Below are 22,616 nucleotides of genomic sequence, written 5' to 3' on the forward strand. Positions count from 1 at the left end.
ATTATTATTATTAGGATGTGTTTAGGGCAAGAACTATCTTAAATTATAATAACCACCTCTTACTACCTTAAATACTATTTTGTATTCCCTAATTAGTTATCGTTAACACTATTTCAAAATCTCAATTGCTACGTTATTTACTACTACAGTTTTTACTATTTTACCTTCATCATTTTTTTTATTTTTTATTTACTATTTCGTTCTCAAACTAAAATAGTTTACATCTCAAATATACAATATTATAATCAAAACTAAAATAAATTATATCCCAAACACAAATTATTATAATCAAACTATAGTAACTAACTACTTCCCTTTAAGATTGATTTGATATATAAAATTGAAAAGTTAATATAAAATAACTTTACTCTTCCTACGCTCTCTCCTTTTTTAATAAAAGCCTTCGCCACTGCTTAGACATCATTCTTATTATAACTTAACAAAAGAAATGTTTGAAGAGAGATAGTTCAACAAACTTGCACCATACGTGACATGTTTTTTCCTTCTATCATGCGCAGCACTCGGCAATTATTTTATTTTATTTTATTTGGTCAGATTTTAACAATCAGGCCTTTTCTTCCCCCCTCCCCCCATTACCAACTACTGCACCCAACCCCGCCAGACGCCGCTTCTGCACGACGCAGTCTCAGCGGCTGCCGCCGCACTCTCAACTGCCACAGTCCGCTTCTCGACGAATTCGCCACGCACGGAAAACCCACGAAAGCCAGCCATATCTGCTACGCTAGTGGTGATCCACAAGCAGAGGCGACACAATCTCAGACATCCGGCAGTTCGAGACCCACGAGCACGACGACTGGGCGGCGAAGACCTCAGATCTGAGGTAGCTCCAGCGAACAACGACGCCCGACGCATTTCTCGGGAGTTCGACAACCTTTGGCAACTACCCACAACCCGAACTACTTCGGATCCCATAGACCGCAGTGTTTAGATCTGTGAGTTCGAATTATTTTGATCACGTTTCAGCGAGGACACAAGTCCTTCTTAATAAGGTTTGGGCAGTAACTATTCATTTAGACTCTTTCGAATTGGATTAGAGTGTTTTAAAGTATTTTCTATCCTCAATACTCTTTTGTGTTCAGGTTCAGATTAGTTTCAGGCCGATTGAATTAAGGTTTAGGGTCGACTTCGGGTATGAATAGTTGGTAACCTTCTTGCCTTTCGGTCTTGATTAAGGATTTCAAAGTGAGTTCTAAGCTCGAGACCTTGTTTTTGTTGTTTCAGGAGTATATCGAATAGTTTAAGAGTGCTTTAAGACTTTCGTAAGTGGTCTCTCACTCGTGGAGCGTTGTTTTGTTGTATTGCTTAAATATCCACTTGTTTGAATTCTTCGAACTATTGAAATGTTTGTTTTTGTCTGGAATTTGGATATTATGGCTCTTTATTTACTATGCTTGGTTGTTTACATACTATGGAACTATTAAGTGGTTTGTACGGAATTGGGATATTATGGCTCTTTATTTACTATGCTTGTTTGTTTACATATGAGATTGTTGAATAGCATGGTTAATAGTGTGAAGTTTTCAATGTGTCTAAGTTGAGTAAGTTTGGAGGTAAGTAAACTAGCACGGTTAATTATGTTGAGTACTGGGTGCCTCTATACAAAAGTCAAGAGTCGATACACAGAAAATTTGTATAGGGAGTAAGGATCGCCTTGTGTAGTCACAAGTCCTTCGTAATGATTATTGGCTATAAATTGACATGTTAGCATTCAGGAAACCTTGGGTCCGATAGTAGAGTTATATTGGTTAAGAATAGTGTGAAGTTTTCATTGTGTCTAAGTTGAGTACGTGTGGAGGTAAGTAAACTAGCACGGTTAATTATGTTGGGTACTGAGGTGCTTCTATACAAAAGTCAAGGGTCGATATGACAGAAAATTTGTATAGGGGGTAAGGATTGCACTTATGTAGAGTCACAAGTCCTTTGTAATGATTATTGGCTATGAATTGATGTGTTAGCATTCAGGAAACATTGGGTCCATTAGTAGAGTTATATTGGTTAATAATAGTGTGAAGTTTTCATTTTCTCTAAGTTGAATAAGTGTGGAGATAAGTAAACTTGCACGGTTAGTTATGTTGGGTACTGGGGTGCCTGAATACATAAGTCGAGTCAATACATAGACAAGTTGTATAGGGCTTGCCAATTGTGAATATTGAGGCACCCATGTACAGAGTTCGGAGATCAATATTCATAATCATAATGGCATGCAAGAGATAGCTAGGCGCCTTACTATCAAGGTCAGAGATCCATATACATGCATGGGTTCTATTTGACTGTATATATACTTTTTTGAATTATAATCAAAGGAAAGAGTTCTAGGAGTATTAACTTTGGAAAACTTATGTTTTAGCCTACTGGGAAAAGTTCAAATTCTGTTGGATAATTTCAAGTGTTTGTGAGTTCTAGAATTACTTGATTTTCGAATTATGACTTCAGTTGATATACGAGTTTTTAGATTCTGGTAAACCAAATGTGATTATGGCGATTCTCATCAAGGTCTTTGATCATTGATTTATGAAACCAAGTTATGAGGTATTAATTCTAAATGATTATGATTTTAGTATGGGTCGAATATGTATTATTAGAAATTAGTTTTGAACCACTAAATTGTGTATCCATGGTGATTTTTCGATAGAGTCATGTCATGTGAATGTGTTTTTGTAGTGTAGCTATGATATATATGAGGTCTTTCAAACCCACTTTGGCACACATAAGCTTTCGACAATGTGTTGGGGTGTGAGGGTTGCACTACACATGTATGGCAAGTTGTTCTACTATATTCCTTGAGCTTACTTGATGCATAAGCATAACATGACTACATTCTCTCTACTATATACTTTGAGAATATTTTGTATACAGTATGAGTAGATTCATTCAACTTTCCATCAGTAACTAGTTGCACGTTGTTTTTTGTGTGTACTACTTGTTGGTACATCTTTGTAACCAGAGTACACTTTGAGAAATTACTTGGAATGTTTCTCATTAAAAAAAAAAAAAAACCAGAGTAGCTAACATGTTTTCATCGGAATTGTACTAATTTGAGTTTTATGTTGGTTTGTAAATTGAAACATGTATGCTTTTCCATCAGTTCTTTTTACCCATATTATGGTTTTGGATTTCTGAATTGATGGCTGATTTGTGTGCGATAAGACACATTTGGCGGTAGAATTGGAGTTCAAAATATAATATTTTTAGGAGTATATTTAAACTTATGAATTTTGTTCGATAAATTTTTGCCAGCCACCTTTTGTTTTAAAAAATGCTTTAGTTTTTGTAAGTTGACGATAGACTCCCTTTATTAGTTGTGATTTTATTGTTGACACATCAGTTAGGGTATTCTGGGGCAGGGTGTGGGGATGATTTTAGCAATTTTAGTTGTCGTTCGACGCACTTGAAAGAGAACTAGTTATTATATTTGCTCTGCTCCCCATATGCTTCTGTTGTATCATGTCCTGTTTGCTTCACAAATTTTGACTGTGAATTTCATAACTTACCGGAGTTTGTTTAATATAATTAGGGATTTAGTTTCTACATCTTGGATTTTTTTTTTGGGTGAAATTTGCAGAATTGAGATTGAGGAATGGCTTCGAGGATTTGTATGAATGTGTCGTGCGGAGCATCCTCTTCAACCGAGTGGAGGAAAGGTTGGGCTCTACGATCCGGCGATTTTGCTACTCTTTGTGATAAGTGCGGGTAATCTTACGATGAATTATCTATTTAAATTTTGTAGAACACATTGGAAGTTCTTTTGAGGTGTATGTGCCTTGCTTGGACGCCATCTTTACTACATATGTACTTTCTCCCATTCTCATTTTACGCAGGTTTTTGAAGTTTATTTGGCTTGCGGCGGCCAATAGGTTTATAGCTTAGTAGTTGTAGTCAGGATTTTTTGTCATATTTGTTCCATTCCTGGGATTTATTGTGTACTTTAATTGTTTTGTAGCACGTATGACAAAAATAAGGATACTAGATTTCATGTCCTGCCTTATGCACTTTAATCATTTGTACATTATAACCATATATATTGAGGAATAGTTTCTCTATAATCCCAACCCCCCCTCTTTTTCTGCATCAGCTGCATTTCCATTTTGCACTGCCTCATGCTCCTAAAATTAAGAAATTTAACTACATAAGTTTTATCATCTTATGTGGCAAAAGTTATGTATTTCTAATCGAACTTGAGATGCCAAAAATGTCACGTTGAACTGCTAATAGGTCTGCTTACGACCAGTCAATTTTCTGCGATGTGTTCCACTTAAAAGACTCTGGCTGGAGGGAGTGCACCTCATGTGGCAAGGTAAACCGATTTGGCATAATCAATCCCTTTTCTTTTCAATGCCTTCTCTTTCTTGCATGCTAGATTTTTATCAAATGAAATTTCATTGCAGCATCTTCATTGTGGATGCATTGCTTCCAAGTTTCTGATGGAGCTTCATGACAGTGGGGGGGTGAATTGCATAAGCTGCGCAAAAAATTTAGGACTTCATACTGTAAGATCATACACTACTATAGCTCACTTATTAATATTGCAGCTAGGTACTAATTGTTTGTGGCACAATATTTTTATTATCCACAACTGCTTAATTTTTTTTTACTTTGTATTATATTCTTTCTTGCTCTAATCAGGATCCTTCACTTAAAGAAATTTTTTGCATGTTATATTCAAGCATCTTATGTATTTAAGTTGACAGCGTTGCCACTTGGTTCAGTGCCTTTTTTTTTTTTCCTGGTTGCATCTTCCATGATTAAGTAATTGATTAGTTAGCACTTACACTCACGAATATCCAAAAAAAATAAATGATTAAGCAATTGATATTTATAAATGAAATGGCGTCCTTTTGTTTGATTTAAATGAACCACTGTCCACTATAATGTTGGATTATGTGACGTGTGCACCAGGACCATAGGATTCTCTTATCCTTCCAACAACTGTTCCTTCTTATCTGATGTATAGTTATACTTGTGGGATATATTGTTACAGACTAGTACCGGTGAAAAGTTGAATGGGCTTGGCACATCACAAGTTCAAAATTCTGGTGATTTACAATCATTTTTAGTGGAAGATGGTAACAATGATAGAATAACACTCATCCAATCGGGAAACAAGACAGAGGGAAATGAGCTTAGACAATCACACCTATCTCAAAGTAATAACAAAAATGTATCCTTAGTTCAAATGAAACACGAAGAAAATTGTCCTTCAGTGAGAGATGTTGGGTATGCCTGTTCCTTGGAATCCACTCAGGTCATGAATGGGTTGAATGAAATTGCCAAACAGGAAATCTGCAAAGGAGACAATGGAACAAAGTTTACTTGTGATTCACTTGCTTTGGGCTGTGGTAACTCAAATTCTCTTCCTGGATTTTCGATTGATGAAAAGGAGGATAACAAGTCATCATCTCCTTTGCTTCTAGGTTCTAGATCTCGTCAGCTTATTCCGAAGCCTGCACGTTCAGTGTTTAATGTAGGGTCAGAGCCAAATGCTAGCATGGTTTCACAAGTACGTGTTGCAAGGCCACCTGCAGAAGGGAGGGGGCGGAATCAGTTGCTTCCTCGATATTGGCCCAAGATTACTGACCAGGAACTGCAGCAGATATCTGGAGCGTATCCTTCCCTTTCATTTTAATTGGTCTATTACTTTCTGGCGCCATATTTGCATGTCTCGAGTGTTTATCATTTTTCTGGCTTACAGAAAGTAAAATGTTTTCTCTTAACTGTGTGATCTTAAGTTCAAATTCCACTGTTGTGCCATTGTTTGAAAAGATGCTCAGTGCCAGTGATGCTGGTCGGATAGGTCGATTGGTTGTCCCGAAAGCTTGTGCTGAAGTACGATTTGCAACATGATTTGGCCTAGTTTTGTGATGATGTTTTATGTTTACTGTAGTGGATACTGTAATCTGTTAGGTGATCTCTGGACAACTTTGCAGGCGTATTTCCCTCCAATCTCTCAGCCAGAGGGCCTTCCTATAAGAATTCAAGATGTCAAAGGAAAAGAGTGGGTGTTTCAGTTCAGGTTTTGGCCCAATAATAATAGTAGAATGTATGTTTTGGAAGGTGTAACTCCCTGCATCCAGTCCATGCAGTTGCAAGCTGGAGATACTGGTACCTTTTTTTGTTCTTTCCTTCCCCACCCCCCCCTAATAACAAGAAACGAGATATGTTGGTATCTGTTGATGATTAGATGATCTGAAAGCAACAATTTTTACATTATTAACAATCAGGTTATTGAGTTTTTGTTTGAATTGGTTACCCTTCTAATAATAAAGCCAGGACATATTATGTGCTTTGTTTCCACTGATTTATGAATCAGTTTTTCGCATCAACTTTTGCAGATTTTGCTGATCAAGTTTTCTTTTTCCTCCCTTTTTCTGGGAATTTCCTAATATACCGAATGGTTTCTTTTTCACTTTTGGCACAGTGACTTTTAGCCGCATGGATCCAGAGGGCAAACTTATTATGGGATTTCGCAAGGCATCAAGCTCTTCTATTATGCAGGTAGCTGGCTGCTGCAAGTAGTTAAACGTTATAAACTAAAAGGTTTTGAGTTGAAATAGAATTATTTGATTGAACAGGATTCTCATCCATCTGCACTTTCTACTGGAGGTCATTCAAGTGAATTTTTTTCAAGTGTTTTTGAAAATCTTCCTATTTTGAGTGGCCATTCCAGCCTTCTCCAGTCCTTGAAGGGCAACATGGATCCCCAGCTCAATTTATTGCCTGGGTACTTCAATCAACCAGGTAATGATATGAGCTGGCAAAAAGCTGAGAAGCAAGATGATCAATCAAGAGAGTGCTTGCTCCTGTCTTCAATGCTGGTACCAGAGAGGAAAAGAACTCGAAATATAGGGTCTAAAAGTAAAAGGCTGCACATCGATTGTCAGGATGCTCTGGAATTGAAACTCACATGGGAAGAGGTGCAGGATTTGCTTTGTCCACCACCCACTGTCAAACCGAGCAAGTTCATGGTTGAGGATCACGAATTTGAAGAGTATGATGTATGTAACATATGTGGTTTTGATTCTTATGTTGAAAATTATTTATTCTTGGTGTTCAACATGGACAAAAAAGTTTTCCCCCAATCTCATTGTATGTTAAACTCTCTGTTTGTACTACTTTGTCGTAGTTTATCCGTATTATTTTTATATCAAGTTATTAATATCTAATCTTGTGGTGTGCATCCATGGTTTTCTTAAAATGTGGTTTTCCATATGATTAACTCATAGAATAAACTTGAAGCAAAGCCGTGTGTTCTAGGAAAAATACTCATCTTGAAATAATTGTTACATGTTATTGATCTGACAAGCACGAACAAATTCCCCGTGTTTTCATACAGGAACCTCCAGTTTTTGGGAAGAGGAGCATTTTTGTGGTTCATTCAACTCGGTAGTAGTTTATTATGTTTAATAATGTTTGTATTTTCATACTGCATCTGTTCATTAACCTCTTATTTGCCCAAAATATAATCCTTTCAATTAATGTCTCCAACCAGGGGACAAGAGCAATGGGCACAGTGTGACGATTGCTCAAAATGGCGAAGATTGCCCGTAGATGTACTTCTGCCCTCCAAGTGGACATGCTTGGAAAACATTTGGGATCAAAGCAGGTGGATATTTATTTTCTTTTCCTTTTGTGCTTGTCCACCCAAAAAAGTGTTCTTATTGAGACAGCTTATACATTATTTTACACTTCCGAAATTATGGTATCAGGAGTTCATGTTCGATACTTGAAGAACTGACAACAAGGGAACTGGAAAATATTCTCAGATTGAATAAGGGTATGGTTGCGGACCATTATATTTTCCCAAGACTTGCTGTTAGTTTTCTCCCCACTCTGTCTTTGACAGATCAGCTATCATCAATACATACAAAAGAGACAACCTAAAGTATTATACTTCACAGATTTCAATAGCGGTTTGTATTTGTGAACTGTATGCGGTTTTACCATTCTCCACATATATATTAAAACTTATGGCACTAAGATTATTAGCTAATAATCGTCACTTCAACTGCATGAGTTTAGATGTGGATTTAAACCTCAGAGAGAATGCAGCTCTGCATACCTCAAGGTCTGTTCTTATTGGTTTTGAGGGATCTCAAGGCTAAATTTTGAGTAACTGTGAGTTGACAAATATTCAGTCATTGACATGAATATTAGAAATGTGAGGGATTGAGGGATGGATATTGGATAATTATTTGCATGGTCAATGAATTGCCTATTGTTAGGTAGCAAGGCGCAACACAAGTGTCTGTATAAGTGCCTACTCAATATTGTTCATGTCGTTATCCAAGTGCATTAATTGCATTTACGTTATGCTTTCCATGAATTATGTTTTTCCTCACACTTGGTACTGAATGTCTAATTTCCAGAATTCAAGAGGCAGAGAACTTTGGCTTTCCATAGACCAATCCAGGATCAAGAATCCTCTGGTCTGGATGCTCTGGCGAATGCTGCAACTTTAGGAGATAATGCCAGTGATCCAGCTACTGCATCAGTTGCAACTACAACAAAGCATCCAAGGCATCGTCCTGGTTGCTCGTGCATTGTGTGCATCCAACCTCCCAGCGGAAAGGGAAAGCACAAACCTACATGCATGTGCAATGTTTGTATGACAGTTAAACGTAGATTTAAAACTCTAATGATGCGCAAAAAGAAGCGGCAATCTGAGCGTGAAGCTGAAATTGCCCAGAAGAATCAGCTTAAGTGGAGCTCTAGAGATGAAACTGAGTTGGACAACACCTCTAGGCATGTATCCCTGAACCTCAATCCTTCTGGAAATGAAGCCCAATTGACGACAAATGATTCTAGAAGCCAAAGTAATTTGGTCGAAACTGGCAAGGACCAATTGGATTTAAATTGCCATCCTGACCAAGAAAATGAAGTAAAAGGGGTACCAAACCGAGTGAGCATGATGAGTCTTGTTCAAATAGCAAGCCTGCCATTGGAGACATATTTGAAGCAGAATGGTCTTACAAGTTTGTTACCAGAGCTACAGGTAAGTTCGGCATCACATGCGCCAGCCCAAGGTACAAATGAGATTGAAGGAGCTCTAAATGATGATGGGTGTTTTGCTTCTGCTGCTCAAGATCAGGAAAGTGAGGGAGAACAAATTTGTGGAAAAGATCAAAGTTGAAATTCAATCCCGATAGTTGGATCTTAAAGATGCTGCTCTTGTTTGTGATTATTAGATACTAACATCTAAAATATAGGTTAGTTATTTAATTTCAATGTAAATAGATTATTAAATGTAAGTTTGCTTTTTCTCTTGGCCAAATGTATATAACTTTCCCTTGTTTAACGTACAGAGTTTTTCCCGTTGAATTAATGTTGGAAAATCCTCGATCCAATTGATACAATCCGCCCTCTGGATTTGCTTCTGCCTTCTAGCACCTCGTGGATGACTTGGAAGTCCTGTACTAAAATATTATTTAGATCTGAATCATTTGTCCAACTGCTTTTTCGTTCCAGTTAATTGTACGATTTAATTTTCATCTGTTACCGGAAAACTGTAGTGGGTAAGTTCTCATGTCTCTGTGAGGTGTAGGCATGGATTTGAACTTTGAGGACGTACACACGGGAACACAGCGAGGGTGCAGCAAACGTGGTGTTGCATCTGCAAGGCCATCAGTGAGGCGACAGGCAGGCACACAAATGCAACCCTGAAGTGGCGGCATGCACATGTCAATCCTTCTTTACCTTATTTTTACTGTAACGTCTTTACATTTGACCGCTAGTTTGGTTTCTTTGCAATTTTGTTCGTGTATGAGTTGCCATTTTCATGTGCTATTTGCCTCAAACTGTAGTATAGGAGATACGACTAGTTGTCATCCTTTCTATCCGAACTTATATGCTATCTAAACAATTGTCAGCCTACAATAATCATTTTTTTTCAAATGTTTACTAATAATCTTTTTTCTAAAACCGTTTTCTAAAAAATGGAGGAGGCTACAAAATAAGTTCATTGTGCAACCAGCCAGCTATTTGAATTTGAATTGGTTGCCTTGCTCAATGGCAAGAGCAAGTGCTTCACAATTCCTTTGTGAGATTGTGATACATAGTAGTTGATGTGAGGCTCAAAATTTGGACTTCCTGCATGGGCATAAGATGATCTTGACATTCAAAGGAAAATTCCAAATGAGGGTTTTTCCAGGGGCACCAACTTTCAAGGATCATGAAAAACATTGGGAGATCCATGGAGCCCTGGTCTTGGGCCTGCTCCTTTTAGTCTCCAATAAGCGATCAAAGGAGAATAAACAAGATTCCTTGCTTGTTGCTTTCAAGCAAGCAATAAAAAGAAAACGTACGGTATTGGTTTGGGCACAGTTAATGGCTTTAGCTTCTTCTAAGCTTCTCAGGGTAACTTTAACAATGTGGTTTAAATAGCTTACACACTGATTTGGAGAGCATCGCCTGTTTAGTTTCTGTTGCAGTTGCAGTCACAGTCACAGCCAAGGGCTTAAAAAAGAAATGGCAGTGATTAAGAAGTTTGGGGATGAACACAGCAAATTGTTGGACCAATACGAGATATTGAGCTTTGAAGCGCGGCTAAACCAAGCAATGTTGGAGAGGAGTCTCTCAGAGCCGAGGACGCTGAGGTCTCAACCGCGGGCTCTATTCGCTGGCTCTGGCTTAGACTCAGGCTTAGTTCAACTACCATACTTGGTAACCACTACTAATCATCCCAAAAAAGGACGCCGTGGATCCACATTCAACTTCAAGAACATACTCAACAAGTTACTCAAACCCATTTTGGAGAGGAATAGTACAAAGAAGGAACTCCCACATTCCAGAAACTCCATGTCCTGGAAAACCCTCAGTAAATCCATGCGCCTTTGATATTTTTAATCTTGTCAATCTGCCTTCTTGCCTTGCTTTCCCTTATCTTGTCGGCCAACGGTAGCTAATGCTCATGATGTACTAAGCCTAGGACTAACCTTGTGTAAAATGCAATCAAGATAATGCATATCAATCAATCACGCTTTTAAGCGATTAACAAGATTTTCTGCAAACAATATTCGGATAATTGATGTGCATTAGCGATTCTGTTATGTTTTTCCTCTTTATATTTTGTTTCAACCCTACTCCTTGACGATTTTGGGCCGTTCTTGCTATCGAAGCCGAGAGTGGGTTAGGCCCAAACAACTTCCATCTTTGACCCTTCATTCTCCAATCTCCACATTTCTGGAGAGTGGAGATAGGGACCAAACCGAAGTTCAGTTCAGTCGCCGTGATGCCGTATGAGAGCCACACCAACTTCAGCTTCTCATCCAATCATCTTTGCTTCCTTTGAAATCCCAAACATAAGCGAATGCATCTCGCCCTTCCCCCCTCTTTCTTCACAACTCGTCCACTCTCTTATACATATACGCCTTTCGCTGCCAACTTCTGTGGAGAATATAGCAGGCTAAGCGCCAATAAACAATCCCATTCCATCGACACCGGCCAGCATAGTTTCACTCACAACGCTCATGCCTCACCCTTCAAATTGGAGATTGAGATCCCCACTAGGGTGACGAGAATTAAATCACTGCCAATACCGTCCGAAGAAGGGACTGAAATTTTCATCATGTCTCAGAAACGCACTGAGATTCGAAACGTATCTGAATTCAATGACCGGTTAATGGATTTCGTCTCAGAAAATGAGCTCGATCTTGCCCTGAAACTGTTGTCTAATATATCATCTTACGGTTTGGTCCCAAATTCTAGAACATTTTCCATCATGATAAGGGGCTATTGCAAGAAAGGAGAATTGGAAACTGCGGGCAAGGTTTTAGAGCAAATGGTGGGAAGGGGTCATAACCCAAACGATGCAACCGTCACGGTTCTCGTGAATGCTTTCTGCAAAAGGGGTAAAACGCAGAAAGCTTTAGAAATGGTTGAGATGGTGGGAAGGATTGGACGCAAGCCAACCGTCCAGACATACAATTGTTTGTTGAAAGGCCTATGCTACGTTGGGAGAGTGGAAGAGGCATGCGAAATGGTGACGGAAATGAAGAAGGATAGGTTGATACCTGACATTTACACGTATACGGCTCTTATGGATGGCTTGTGTAAGGTAGGCCGATCAGACGAGGCAATGGAATTGCTCATTGAAGCAGAGGGAAATGGTTTAAAACCAAGTGTAGTCACTTTCAACACCCTCTTCAATGGCTACTGCAAGGAGGGCAGGCCAGTGGATGGAATCTATGTGCTGAACAAAATGAAGCAAATTAACTGTACGCCCGATCGCATTACCTATACTACTCTGCTACACGGACTCATAAAATGGGGTAAAATCCGAATAGCCTTGAGTACATACAAGGAAATGGTTAGCTCAGGCCACACCATCGAAGCAAAAATGATGAATACCTTCATGAGAGCATTATGCAGGAGATCCTGGAATGAAAAGGACCTACTTGAAGATGCCCATCAAGTGTTCGAGAAAATGAAGGACGACTATCAAGTTATTGATCAGAGTACATATGGCCTGCTTATCCAAGCACTCTGTTCAGGAAACATGATTTCGGAGGCTCTGGCAAATTTGCATCATATGATTGAAAAAGGGTACTCTCCAAGAGCGATTATCATTGACGTTGTTGTTCAAACCCTTTGTCATAGAGGAAGCGTCGATGAAGCATTGCTTGTTTTGGGGCATGGAATCCCTTTCAGAAGATTTTCTTTTGACTTGATAATTGATGAACTAAATAAACAAGAAATGAGGTTTAGTGCTTGTAACGTATATGGTTTGGCTTTGAAACGAGGTGTTAACCCCACGAAGACCCCAAGATAAGCAAACATGTACAAATTGCCCAGCCGAGTAAATGATGTTTCATTTCATGCGCTATCATTTTTAGGTCGAAAATTGATGAGCCACTAGTAACCATTTATTGCAAAATAATTTTTTATGTAAACGCAATAAGCAATTTTCTGCCAATGAGCGAATTACTTCTGGCATACTTTCAGATATAAGTTAATTGCATCACATAATTTCATCCTTCTACTAATTTGGTATTCTTTACTTCAGCCCTAACTAAATAATCCAAATATTAATGGTAAAAAAGAATACAGGGAGACAAAATCTTTGCAGCTCCATTGCCGATCTTTCACGTGCTCAATCTACAACCAGACCAAAAAATCAACAAAACAATTGCTCTTTGGAAGAGTACTGATAAACCCTCTCGCTGATGAGTCTTAAAGAGTGTCAAATTCATGCTCGGCTTGTGTATTGTCCAGTCCTTGTATCTATTACTATACTATCGCCTACATTTATAAACAGAGGGACATTAACAACAGCACCAGTTTCAAGAGTTGCGGGCTTCGAACCACCTGCAATGAAATGTCATCTTCAATTAGAAGACTGTCAATATAATTATTGTTAAAAAAAAAAAAATTGTGGCTGGAGGGTGGGGGAGAGAACAGAATCACGCATGTATGAAAAATAACAATTTGTATGTCTAAGACCAGGAAATCAATGTCAATAGCAACCCATACACAAACCATATGATAGTGGATCAAGGTAATCAATATTCTCCATGAAGCTTAAGGTTAGGAAATCATATTTATATTTGGTATGTAGCTTTATTTATCCAAAATCACGGATTTACTAATCTCAGGGGTTCGCTACATACTAACAAATTATGAACTTAGAAACTAAAAACAATGTACACATATTCACAACGGTTATATTTGCTTTCCTACACTGGGTACAGCATAAATTACATAAAGCAAGGCTTCTTAATGCCACCCCTATTAAACCTACAATGAGCCTCCAAATAGTTCTGTGATTGATACATGACACACTACTCAGATAACTACATGTTGTAGTTCTTGGTTGATGCATTACCTAAATAGTTACATGTTCTAGTTCTTGGTTAGTACGACATCCAAAAAAAAAAAACTAATGTGACAAAACAAGTCATTATGTAGGTCACGAATCAACCAAAAAAAAAAAAATCCATGAAATCAATCTGGAAAATGAAAGTCTGGCTTTAAGTTATCGCAGTGCTAGAAATGAGCAGTGAACACCAAGCACATCTTTTTAGTTTCCAAAAATAATAAATGATTCGCTAGAATGATAATTTAGGCCTCATTTGATAATCATTTTGGCTCAATTTGATAACCATTTGATTTTTTGAGTTTTTGTTTTTAAAAATTAAGCCTATAGACAATATTTCTATCTCCAAATTTCTTCATTTGTCATCTACTTATTACCAATGATTTAAAAATCAAGCAAAAATTTGAAAACTAAAAAAAAGTAGTTTTTAAAATTTTTGTTTTTGTTTTCGGAAATTGGTTAAGAATCAATCATTGTAATTAATAAAGATGCATATTACTGTAAGAAATGGAGAAAAAATAGGCTTAATTTTCAAAAAACAAAAATAAAAAAAATGAAGTAGTTATCAAACGAGGTCTTAATTTTTCATTTTTGGTTTTTGAAAACATAACTTATAAACACTACTTTCTACCTATTTATCTACTTTATGTGCTTTAAAAAATGAAGCCAATTTTTGAAAATTAAAAAAAAAAGTTTTTAAGATTTGGCTTTTGGAATTTGGTTAAAAATTTAAATATTAATTTAGGAAAGATGAAAACTGTTATGAAGAAATTGTGTGAAAACAATCATCATGGGTTGACCTAATAAAGAACTTAGAGATATGAATTCAATCCATGGTAGCCACCTACCTAGAATTTAATATCCTACGAGTTTCCTTGGCATGCCAATCAAACAGACCCTTAATTTTAATATAAAATTAAACCTTTAATTATTGTTTTTTTGTGCACTAATCTAATCCCACTAAAAAATGCGTCATATTTTATCCCATTTGAATTCGAATAACTGTATCTGGCTGAAAACCATTCATAAAGCATTCAAAAAGATCCTTAAAGACAAGTAAAGGTGTGGTACCTTGTGCCGTGTCACCTTTCAGTCCAGGATCAACGTCAACCACAGTCAACTGAATTGTGATGGGAACCTCAAAATCAATGACCTAAAAGATGGAAGAAAAATGAAATGAGAAAATTCGAGAATTATTATCATCATATTTCACTTCTTGTTAACTGATGAGTGACATAGTGACACTTTGTAGAAACTTGAAAGCAAATGCATGACATGCGACAGGTTCATCAAATTAAAAAGCTGCTAAATCTTATCATATTTTCTTAAAGGTGAGGCATGGTATGAACTATTTAAGAACAGCATGATTAACTCTAATTGTGCAACCCATGCCTGTTAAAACTCAAGCTATCCAAGTGACTGAAGTTACCTTCCCATTCCAAAACAGTACGATGCAGTCCATTCCTTCTTTCAACCACTTTGTCCTATCACCAACATCTGCTGCATTCAGGCGTATTTCTTCATATGTATTCTGTAAATCGAGCCACTTAGACTCATTTCATGCTGTTGAGGACTAGCAAACTAAAATTTATAAGCTAACTAGCTTTCCGTGGAACGTGACTATGAGAAGAGCTACCCCACATATCAAGTGTCTAAAAAAAAAAATTGTGTAGACTATCGAGAAAGGTGTGAATAACAACCAAATCATAAGTATATATGTAATTTATATACCAGATCCATGAAAACAAACTGGGAACCATCTTTGTAAGTGAACTGCTTGACTTCCTTGTATACATTGGCCTCTTCAAGCTGGAAAGACAAAATACATAAATACATAATAATGAAGGTAGAAGAAAATAACAGCACATGTTACAGAATTTAAGATTATGAGAGAACATTTGAGGGCATAATTCATTTCCTGTTGTGGTTATAACGTCCTGTTTTTTTACATAGTTAAAATCTAGCACATAGATCAGTTTTGAATTTTGCATGAGGTCCAAACCAATAGTTGCAAATTGTTTGTACAATAGGCTAAGTGTGTGTCAATTTTACACCCGAGGAAAATTCCCTTTTCCCATCTTCTCGCGAACGAGCGTTTGAGTAGCTATAGAACTTCCATGAGTTTCGAGCCCGTTTAGTATCAATGAAATAAAAGCTGAATCAGGCATCAGAGTTCAATTTAAGCAAAAAGGGAGGATATCTACCAAAATCAACAGGAAACGAAGTGGATGGGTTTAACCGTTTCGTAGAGATTATAGGTCGGTCTAGCATGCATGAGGAGATAATAATTGTGCTACTCACCGAACTTCCTGCTCGAAAAGTCTTCTCAACCGTATTTCCTGTCACGTAATTGCGAATTTTGGTCCTTACAAAAGCTGCTCCTTTGCCGGGTTTAACATGAAGGAACTCTATCACAAAAGGAGGGAGGGTCAAGTACGACTCACTCCAGCTTGAAAAATCAAGCAGCATTAAATGATGACTAAAGAGAAAAAATTAGAGTGGAGAAAGAAGAACAACCTAATACCCGCCAAGGAGCTCCATCCACTTCAATATTGGTTCCAACTTTGATGTCGTTGCTAGATAACGCATAAATCCCTGAAAGTGGAACGAAAATTACAATGCTAGAACGGGGAGAATGATACTTAGAGGAAATTGAGAAATGAGAAGTTTGAATGGTTGAATCAAATAGTTTACTGAAAAATCCGGTACGCGGACTTGCGGAGGAAGACCGTCGGATGGGGAAAACGGAGGGCTTCAAAGGAAGCGGAAGGGAAGTCTTTAACGATGAGGTGCGGGCGAGAAAAGCAGAAGCCGACGAGGCATTACAGAGGAGGATGGCAGCCATGGGTTGGAGCGTCTCGGCAACTATCAAGTGCTGCTTATTCTGAGCGTGAAATGAGAGAAGCGTCCCAGATAAGGACTGGGTCACTGGGAGCTTCCAGTTGATGTTTAATTTGATTTTTAATCTTTTTTTAATTTTTAAGTTTACCCTTATTATTTTATTTTCAATTATGTTTTTCCATAAGGGGACAAGGAAACCGGTATAGAGAGGGAGGGATAAAATATAATATAATTTTGATAACGGTTGCCATCTAATTCAAAATTAACCATGTTGTCTTTCCCACTCACCATTTAATTCATACATCACCTTAACTTAATCTAGGACTATCTAAAACTATTTACAAAAGTATCATGTTTAAAATTTTAAAGGCTAAAATGTTGCTTGATGACAATTTTTTTGTGTTATCAAATGAAAAATCACAATGGACACAAAATTCTACCTCCAAGCTAGCTTTTATCACCAGTTGAATGAATCAAAGTTTTAGATTCTTTTCCTTTCAAGTTGACTATAAAATTGAATTTTCATCTCTTACCGAACAACTATAATGAGTAAGCTCCCACATGAGGCATAGGCATAAGACATGGATTTGATGAGTCGACGTGGATCCACCAAATAAGCACACAAATGTTTGGAGTGATTTAGACAATTCTAGCCCCAACTTCTAAGGATGGATCATGTACTTCGATTCTAAATAGGTATTTGGACTTAGAACATGCTAACTTAAAAGCTCATTGTCAAAACCCCATTTCTATATCTTATTTTCTTTAATACTTCACATCTATCTCAACTCTCAAAAGGCAGCCTGCATCTTCTGAAGAAATTTGCAGTCATTATTTGTAGATAAGACATGAGACTAGTGTTTAATCGAGTTTCTGTCTCCTAGATGAGGATGTCACGATGACAATGTGAGTGTGAGTGAAGTCTTAAGGGCCAAGGGGGTGTTTGTATTCCAAAGAAGGGGGACCTTTTATTTTTTCCTTCTTGGGGAGATCTTCGAATTCTTGGACATTACAACCTTCCTACGGATTTCTCCATCGAACCGGCGCCGGTCGACTTCCCATGTCAAGAGACTAGCCACCATAATAATCAATCTACCAAAGTTCAAGAACGCTTAGAATTCTTGGTGCGAGTACATATATGATACACCTCTTTAACAGATTTTTCCGATTGCCAGTCCTATAGGCAATGTCATCAAATCAAAAGTAATATTATAATAAATCGAAGGCAAAAATTCATGGCCAACAAATTAATGAGTTATTTTCCACGTTAGAGAAAGGTAGAGATAAGACAGGCCGAAGGAGGTGGTAAGAAGCGAAACAGATCTCTGTAAAATGGCATTTTCCCAATCCCACCATAACCCAATTATATCTACATAACTAAAACCTTTTCTTTTACTACAACACGAGGGGTTGTATTTATCCTTTTATGTATTGGTTTGAATGACCAAAAAAGTTGGAAAATAAATATTAAGGGGAAAAAAAGTAGTATATACACGATCAAAATCCTTCAACCCCAGTTCGTCGAAAGGCTGATGACGATGATTTTCGACTTCCCTGTCTATCGAGCTCCTCAAGTGAGTGCGAGGAACAGGCACGTGGTGGAAGAGTTAATGGCAAGGTTCGCATTGATGGAGATGGAGACACAGACAGCCGTGCACCTGAAGGAGGCGAAGGTGAGAAACTCAACCTGGGTGCTGGGGTGATAATGCCATTAAGGCTCGGAGACCTTGAAATTTGTTTTCCAGAAAATGCTGCAGGTTCTTGCAAAGGAAAACGACAGGAGTACTTTACGTCTTGTATACTGCTAAGACGTTCAACAATTGTTCTCATCGTGGGCCTTTCAGATGGATCCTTTAGAAGACATCTTTGTGCTATGTCAGCCACTATCCTTGATGCTTTAGATGGGAAGCGTCCTTTTAGCTGAGGATCCATGATCAGTGACAATCGACAGTCATCAGTGAGGAAAGGTCGGCTCCACTTAACTAAGTTCCGCTCTTCCTTAGGATGACGGTTATCGAGATTCCTCCTACCAGTAAGTAGTTCCAGAAGAACAATTCCAAAACTCCAAACATTGCTCTTAGGAGTAAGTAACCCTCTCTCCAAGGTTTCCACTGATAGACTTGCACCTACCTGCATATATCACCGAAGTAAAAAGTCATTTACGCTGCCACCTATTAATCATATAATAAAAGGAGCCTGGTTTAAGAGAACATAAAACGTCCAACATAAACCAGGTTCACTTATCATATACAAGAAGATATAGAAATAATGCACAAACGGGCATGTGTGAATTATTAGATATTCTCATGCTGGGATATGCCATCATCGATTTCAGTTTACTAACCACTGAATTGTTGGATATCTCTGACTCAGGAATATGTCCAACACAGCCATATCCAGAAAGTTTTGCACTGAAGTCTTTGTCAATCTGTATGTTGGCAGTCGAAAATTCATTGTACATTGCCTGTGGATACGAAATCCCATCCAAATAAGACATCAGTCAAGTGAAGCAAATCTCATGTAAAGTACATCAAGAAGACAGGCAAGTTCAGTCACCTGGAAAGGACCTTCTTCGTGTAAGAAAGCCAGACCTTGGGCAGCACAAAATGCAATTTTCATTCTTGAGTTCCAGTCGATGAGGGGTCCATCAGACCTCGAATACAGAAGCCTGTCCAAGCTTCCATGAAATAGCCTTTCATACACCAACATCCTCTGTTCAGAGCCATCACGTGCATGGAAGCCAAGTAGTTTACAAAGGTTAGGATGTTGTAAAGAGGCCAGCGTGTTGACTTCATTGACAAATTCCCTTAATCCCTGGGTAAGCACAGTCACTTCATAGTTAGTCCAGGCTTCAACTGGAAACCAGTTTCAAGTGCTTGCAGAGGTTAAATCAAACATTTCAATCCTCATTCTTTCTACACATATAGCTCGTAAGGTTAAAACTACACTGAGATTGTGTGGTGGAACCCTAGAAGGTTAAATTGCAAATTTGGTTGGTTTGAAAAAGAAAAGGTAGAATTCAAATGTTCCTTCGTAGAGACAGAACATAATAACAACCATCCATAAAATAATAATATGAAGGTTAAATTGCAAATTTGGTACTTATGATTTGGGAAAAAAAAAGGTAGAATTCAGTCCCTATGGTTTATAATTAGAATTTAGCTCCTCCCCAATATTTAAATAAGCAATATCCAAAAAAATAAGAGAGAAATAAATAAATGCATATTTAAATGGAAAAACATACATCGTGTCTGGAGTACCAAGTAGGATTCAAGAAGAAAGCAGACAATATGAAAACAAATCAAACCAGAAAAAGAACAAAATTTCTAGAAAAATTGACAACCTCACAACCAACAGGAAATCATTTTTATGCAAATAATTTGTCTATTATCTAATGTATAGTGCAAGTTAGCTAATAATATCGAGTTCATCCAAATAAAGTAGCTAACTGAAGTACCTGATTTGATGAATAAAGACGAGTAACAGTGGCCTCAAACTTTCTCAAGCTAGAAGAATCATCTCCAAAAGAAGCCTTGTATATAAAGGATGAGAGACCTTCTGACATGCACCGATCAGAAGAAAAATTATGGCAAGCTGCGGATACTTCTTCAAATGAGAAGTTCCGGAGTGATCCCGTAGGAGGCAGTGGCAAGGGTCCCGAGGAATATAGTGGTCCACTGGAACTGGAAGTCACTGATTTAAAGCTTCCTGAAATCTTCAAAGAAGCAGTAGCCTGAGGCGAAGGAAGGGGAAGTGGTAGTGGACCTGAGGATTTTTGTTCCTTATTCAATCCAGCATAAAGCCTTGGTTCATCATGTCCATCATAATCTATTGCTGCAAGAGCATCCTGTTCGGCAGCATCAAGATACGAGGGAGCAGATAATGCCCTTGCTCTATTGCTGGATACTTTATTATTAACTGGTTGAATAGGTTTTACTCTGGTTCTAAAACTTGGTGGTGCAGATTGCAAGGATCTAGTTTCAAGTTGGGGCTCCGGGAGTATAGCTGGCAAGTGCTCCTCCTTAGGATTAACAGGTTTAACGTACACAGGCTGATCGGGCCTTTTCTTTTTACTCTTCCAAACAGTGAAACAGGGCATCTTTTTCAAAGGCTCTCTGTATTAATCTGCAGAAGGAAAAGCCAAATGCACTTGTAAAATCCTCAAGTGGGTAACATCATCATAAGATTAATCTAGCAGTGAGGAATTAATACCGCTAATAATCGCATTTCGTTACAGCAGAGCTTCAACAAACATAACAAAACATGCACATTGAGCACCTCTTTTATGGCAATACCCACATTTGAAATGATCTACGAATCTATATTACAATGATCAAGGACGTGGATGCAATGAACATATGAAATTCTTTGATGAACTTCATTCCATCAGAAAACATAATCATCCAATTCCCTCTTAATGTTAAAATAAAAGGCATCTGACACTCTCAGAAAACGGGGGGGGGGGGGGGGGGGGGGGGGGAGAGCGGAAATTCCAGTAAATTGGCTTCCCTATCCGCTTGTGACAGAAAGCAGCTCAGATCCACAAAACAATGTTTACTTTTAAGTAAATTGTTATAACCACAATCTATAAGAAACTGAAGGGAAAAAAAAAAAATAATGGTACGTAAGATAATAGTAAATGGGAGAACATATATACAGGTAAGCTGGCAAAAAAAAAAAAAAAAAAAGATATGAAGGGACAAAATTGATCCCTAATAAATAATAGTCATTAAAAACTAAAACTAGGAATCGGTACCTAGCAGAGAAAATAAAGAAACAAAGAAAAACCGAGAATTAGAACCCTAACATACCACAAATCATCAATTCAAAGGCACCATATACACATAGCCGAAGCTGGAATGAATTTGGAGCCGAAATTTTGTAAGAGGAAGAAGGAGAAGAAGAAAAACAGACCTGGAAATGATTTGAGTGAGGAAGAGGACGAAGAAAATGGGTGAAAGAAGTCAAATTAGGAAGGGAAGAAGAGAAATAGATAGATCTTTGAGATGGAAAGGAAAAACCAGAAAAAGACGATAGGAATCCAATAGTATTATGAAAAAGAGATAGAGAGATGGAGGGGAGCCCAGTGAGCAGTAGTCAAACCTACCGAACCCCAGATTTAATTTTATTTTTGTTCATATTAATTACATTTTTTAAGCTTTCCATTAAAAAAAATAAAAATAAGAAAAAACTTCTTTTACATTATTACCCTCCATCAGGGAGAAGAAGGGGAAGGCGGTGTGGTAGGATTCCTTTTTTTTTTTTTTTTATTAAAATGTAAAAAAGGAGGAGGAGGGCAATTAGGTAATTAGGTATAAAAGTTCTGGCATTTTCAAGGAAGTAGGCCTCGATTGAGGTGACATCCCCAGTCAAAGTTGGAAAATCGTTGATATTTGAAACTTATAATAATAACAATAATAGTAATGAGAATTATTTAAGCAAAAAGAAAAGAGTTTTGGAAGAGACCAATGGAGATAGGTGTTTGACTATAAATCTGAGCCGCTGGATGAGAGCGTGTGGAGAGAAGGTATGAACGGCCACGTTGGCGGGACCCACTGACGTGGTGAATATTATTAATCTTTTTTTTTTTTAAATTAAAAAAAAAAGTAGGAGGAGGGAAGGGAAGGGAAGGGAGTACCACGCGCCGGTTTGGCATGATGGGCACGGAAGGGAAATTGGGATTTGGGGAATAGCAAGTGGGTCCCACCGCCGCTCACTTTGACGACACCTTCGATGTCCGATCACCTTCCCTTTCTCTTCCCTTTTCTTTCCTTATTTGCATTTATTTTCTCTCCTTCTAATACAATAACGAAGGTTTTTTTTTTTTTTCATTATTTTTTTTAAATATTGTGATTAAGAAAACAATTGAGGGAAATATAGTGGTTCTCAAACTCTTTAGAAACCTATAGTTGTTTTGAAGTTTTCAAGGGTGGAAATTTTGTGTAAA

The 22,616-nt window shown here is 37.8% G+C and overlaps 3 protein-coding genes across 31 annotated transcripts; 1 reads left to right on the forward strand and 2 right to left on the reverse strand.

The window, feature by feature from the left end:
• The first annotated feature begins 422 nt into the window (after nt 1–422).
• On the forward strand, nt 423–9,371 carry LOC120090949 (HSI2-like 1). 27 transcript variants are annotated; one of them, XR_016524333.1, is made up of 17 exons: nt 423–1,010; nt 1,101–1,150; nt 1,243–1,280; nt 3,584–3,711; nt 4,234–4,315; nt 4,407–4,508; nt 5,000–5,357; nt 5,433–5,622; nt 5,748–5,844; nt 5,946–6,120; nt 6,437–6,513; nt 6,591–7,013; nt 7,352–7,401; nt 7,508–7,621; nt 7,725–7,792; nt 8,385–9,224; nt 9,321–9,371. XR_016524333.1 is itself a non-coding variant. In XM_090306651.1 (16 exons), the coding sequence occupies exons 4-16, from the start codon at nt 3,599–3,601 to the stop codon at nt 9,146–9,148; spliced, it is 2,613 nt and encodes an 870-aa protein (XP_090162777.1). In that variant the 5' UTR covers nt 423–1,010; nt 1,101–1,163; nt 1,243–1,280; nt 3,584–3,598; the 3' UTR covers nt 9,149–9,371. The 27 variants fall into 27 exon arrangements, 22 of the variants coding, with proteins under 22 accessions (XP_090162777.1, XP_038904601.1, XP_090162775.1 ...); XR_016524332.1 differs by having other exon boundaries at nt 1,101–1,163; nt 5,000–5,622; XR_005485615.2 differs by having other exon boundaries at nt 5,000–5,622; nt 6,573–7,013.
• Nucleotides 9,372–12,917: 3,546 nt separating this feature from the next.
• Nucleotides 12,918–16,790, reverse strand: LOC120090952 (elongation factor P (EF-P) family protein). Of its 2 annotated transcripts, none has more exons than XM_039048678.2 (7): nt 16,523–16,790; nt 16,346–16,423; nt 16,130–16,236; nt 15,560–15,637; nt 15,258–15,359; nt 14,900–14,981; nt 12,918–13,320 (listed from the first exon to the last, which is right to left on the reverse strand). In XM_039048678.2, exons 1-7 carry the CDS (start codon nt 16,671–16,673, stop codon nt 13,202–13,204), a joined length of 717 nt encoding a protein of 238 aa, XP_038904606.1. In that variant the 5' UTR covers nt 16,674–16,790; the 3' UTR covers nt 12,918–13,201. The 2 variants fall into 2 exon arrangements, with proteins under 2 accessions (XP_038904606.1, XP_038904607.1); XM_039048679.2 differs by having other exon boundaries at nt 16,538–16,772.
• Nucleotides 16,791–17,972: 1,182 nt separating this feature from the next.
• ATSIK (Protein kinase superfamily protein) lies at nt 17,973–21,836 on the reverse strand. Of its 2 annotated transcripts, none has more exons than XM_039048675.2 (5): nt 21,481–21,836; nt 20,127–20,794; nt 19,226–19,483; nt 19,014–19,133; nt 17,973–18,799 (listed from the first exon to the last, which is right to left on the reverse strand). In XM_039048675.2, the coding sequence occupies exons 2-5, from the start codon at nt 20,766–20,768 to the stop codon at nt 18,167–18,169; spliced, it is 1,653 nt and encodes a 550-aa protein (XP_038904603.1). In that variant the 5' UTR covers nt 20,769–20,794; nt 21,481–21,836; the 3' UTR covers nt 17,973–18,166. The 2 variants fall into 2 exon arrangements, with proteins under 2 accessions (XP_038904603.1, XP_038904604.1); XM_039048676.2 differs by having other exon boundaries at nt 21,584–21,786.
• Between the last annotated feature and the right edge of the window lie 780 nt (nt 21,837–22,616).

The sequence above is a fragment of the Benincasa hispida genome, chromosome 11 (assembly GCF_027475165.1).
Source record: "Benincasa hispida cultivar pf3 chromosome 11, pf3_genome.v1.1, whole genome shotgun sequence".
Lineage (NCBI taxonomy): Eukaryota > Viridiplantae > Streptophyta > Magnoliopsida > Cucurbitales > Cucurbitaceae > Benincasa > Benincasa hispida.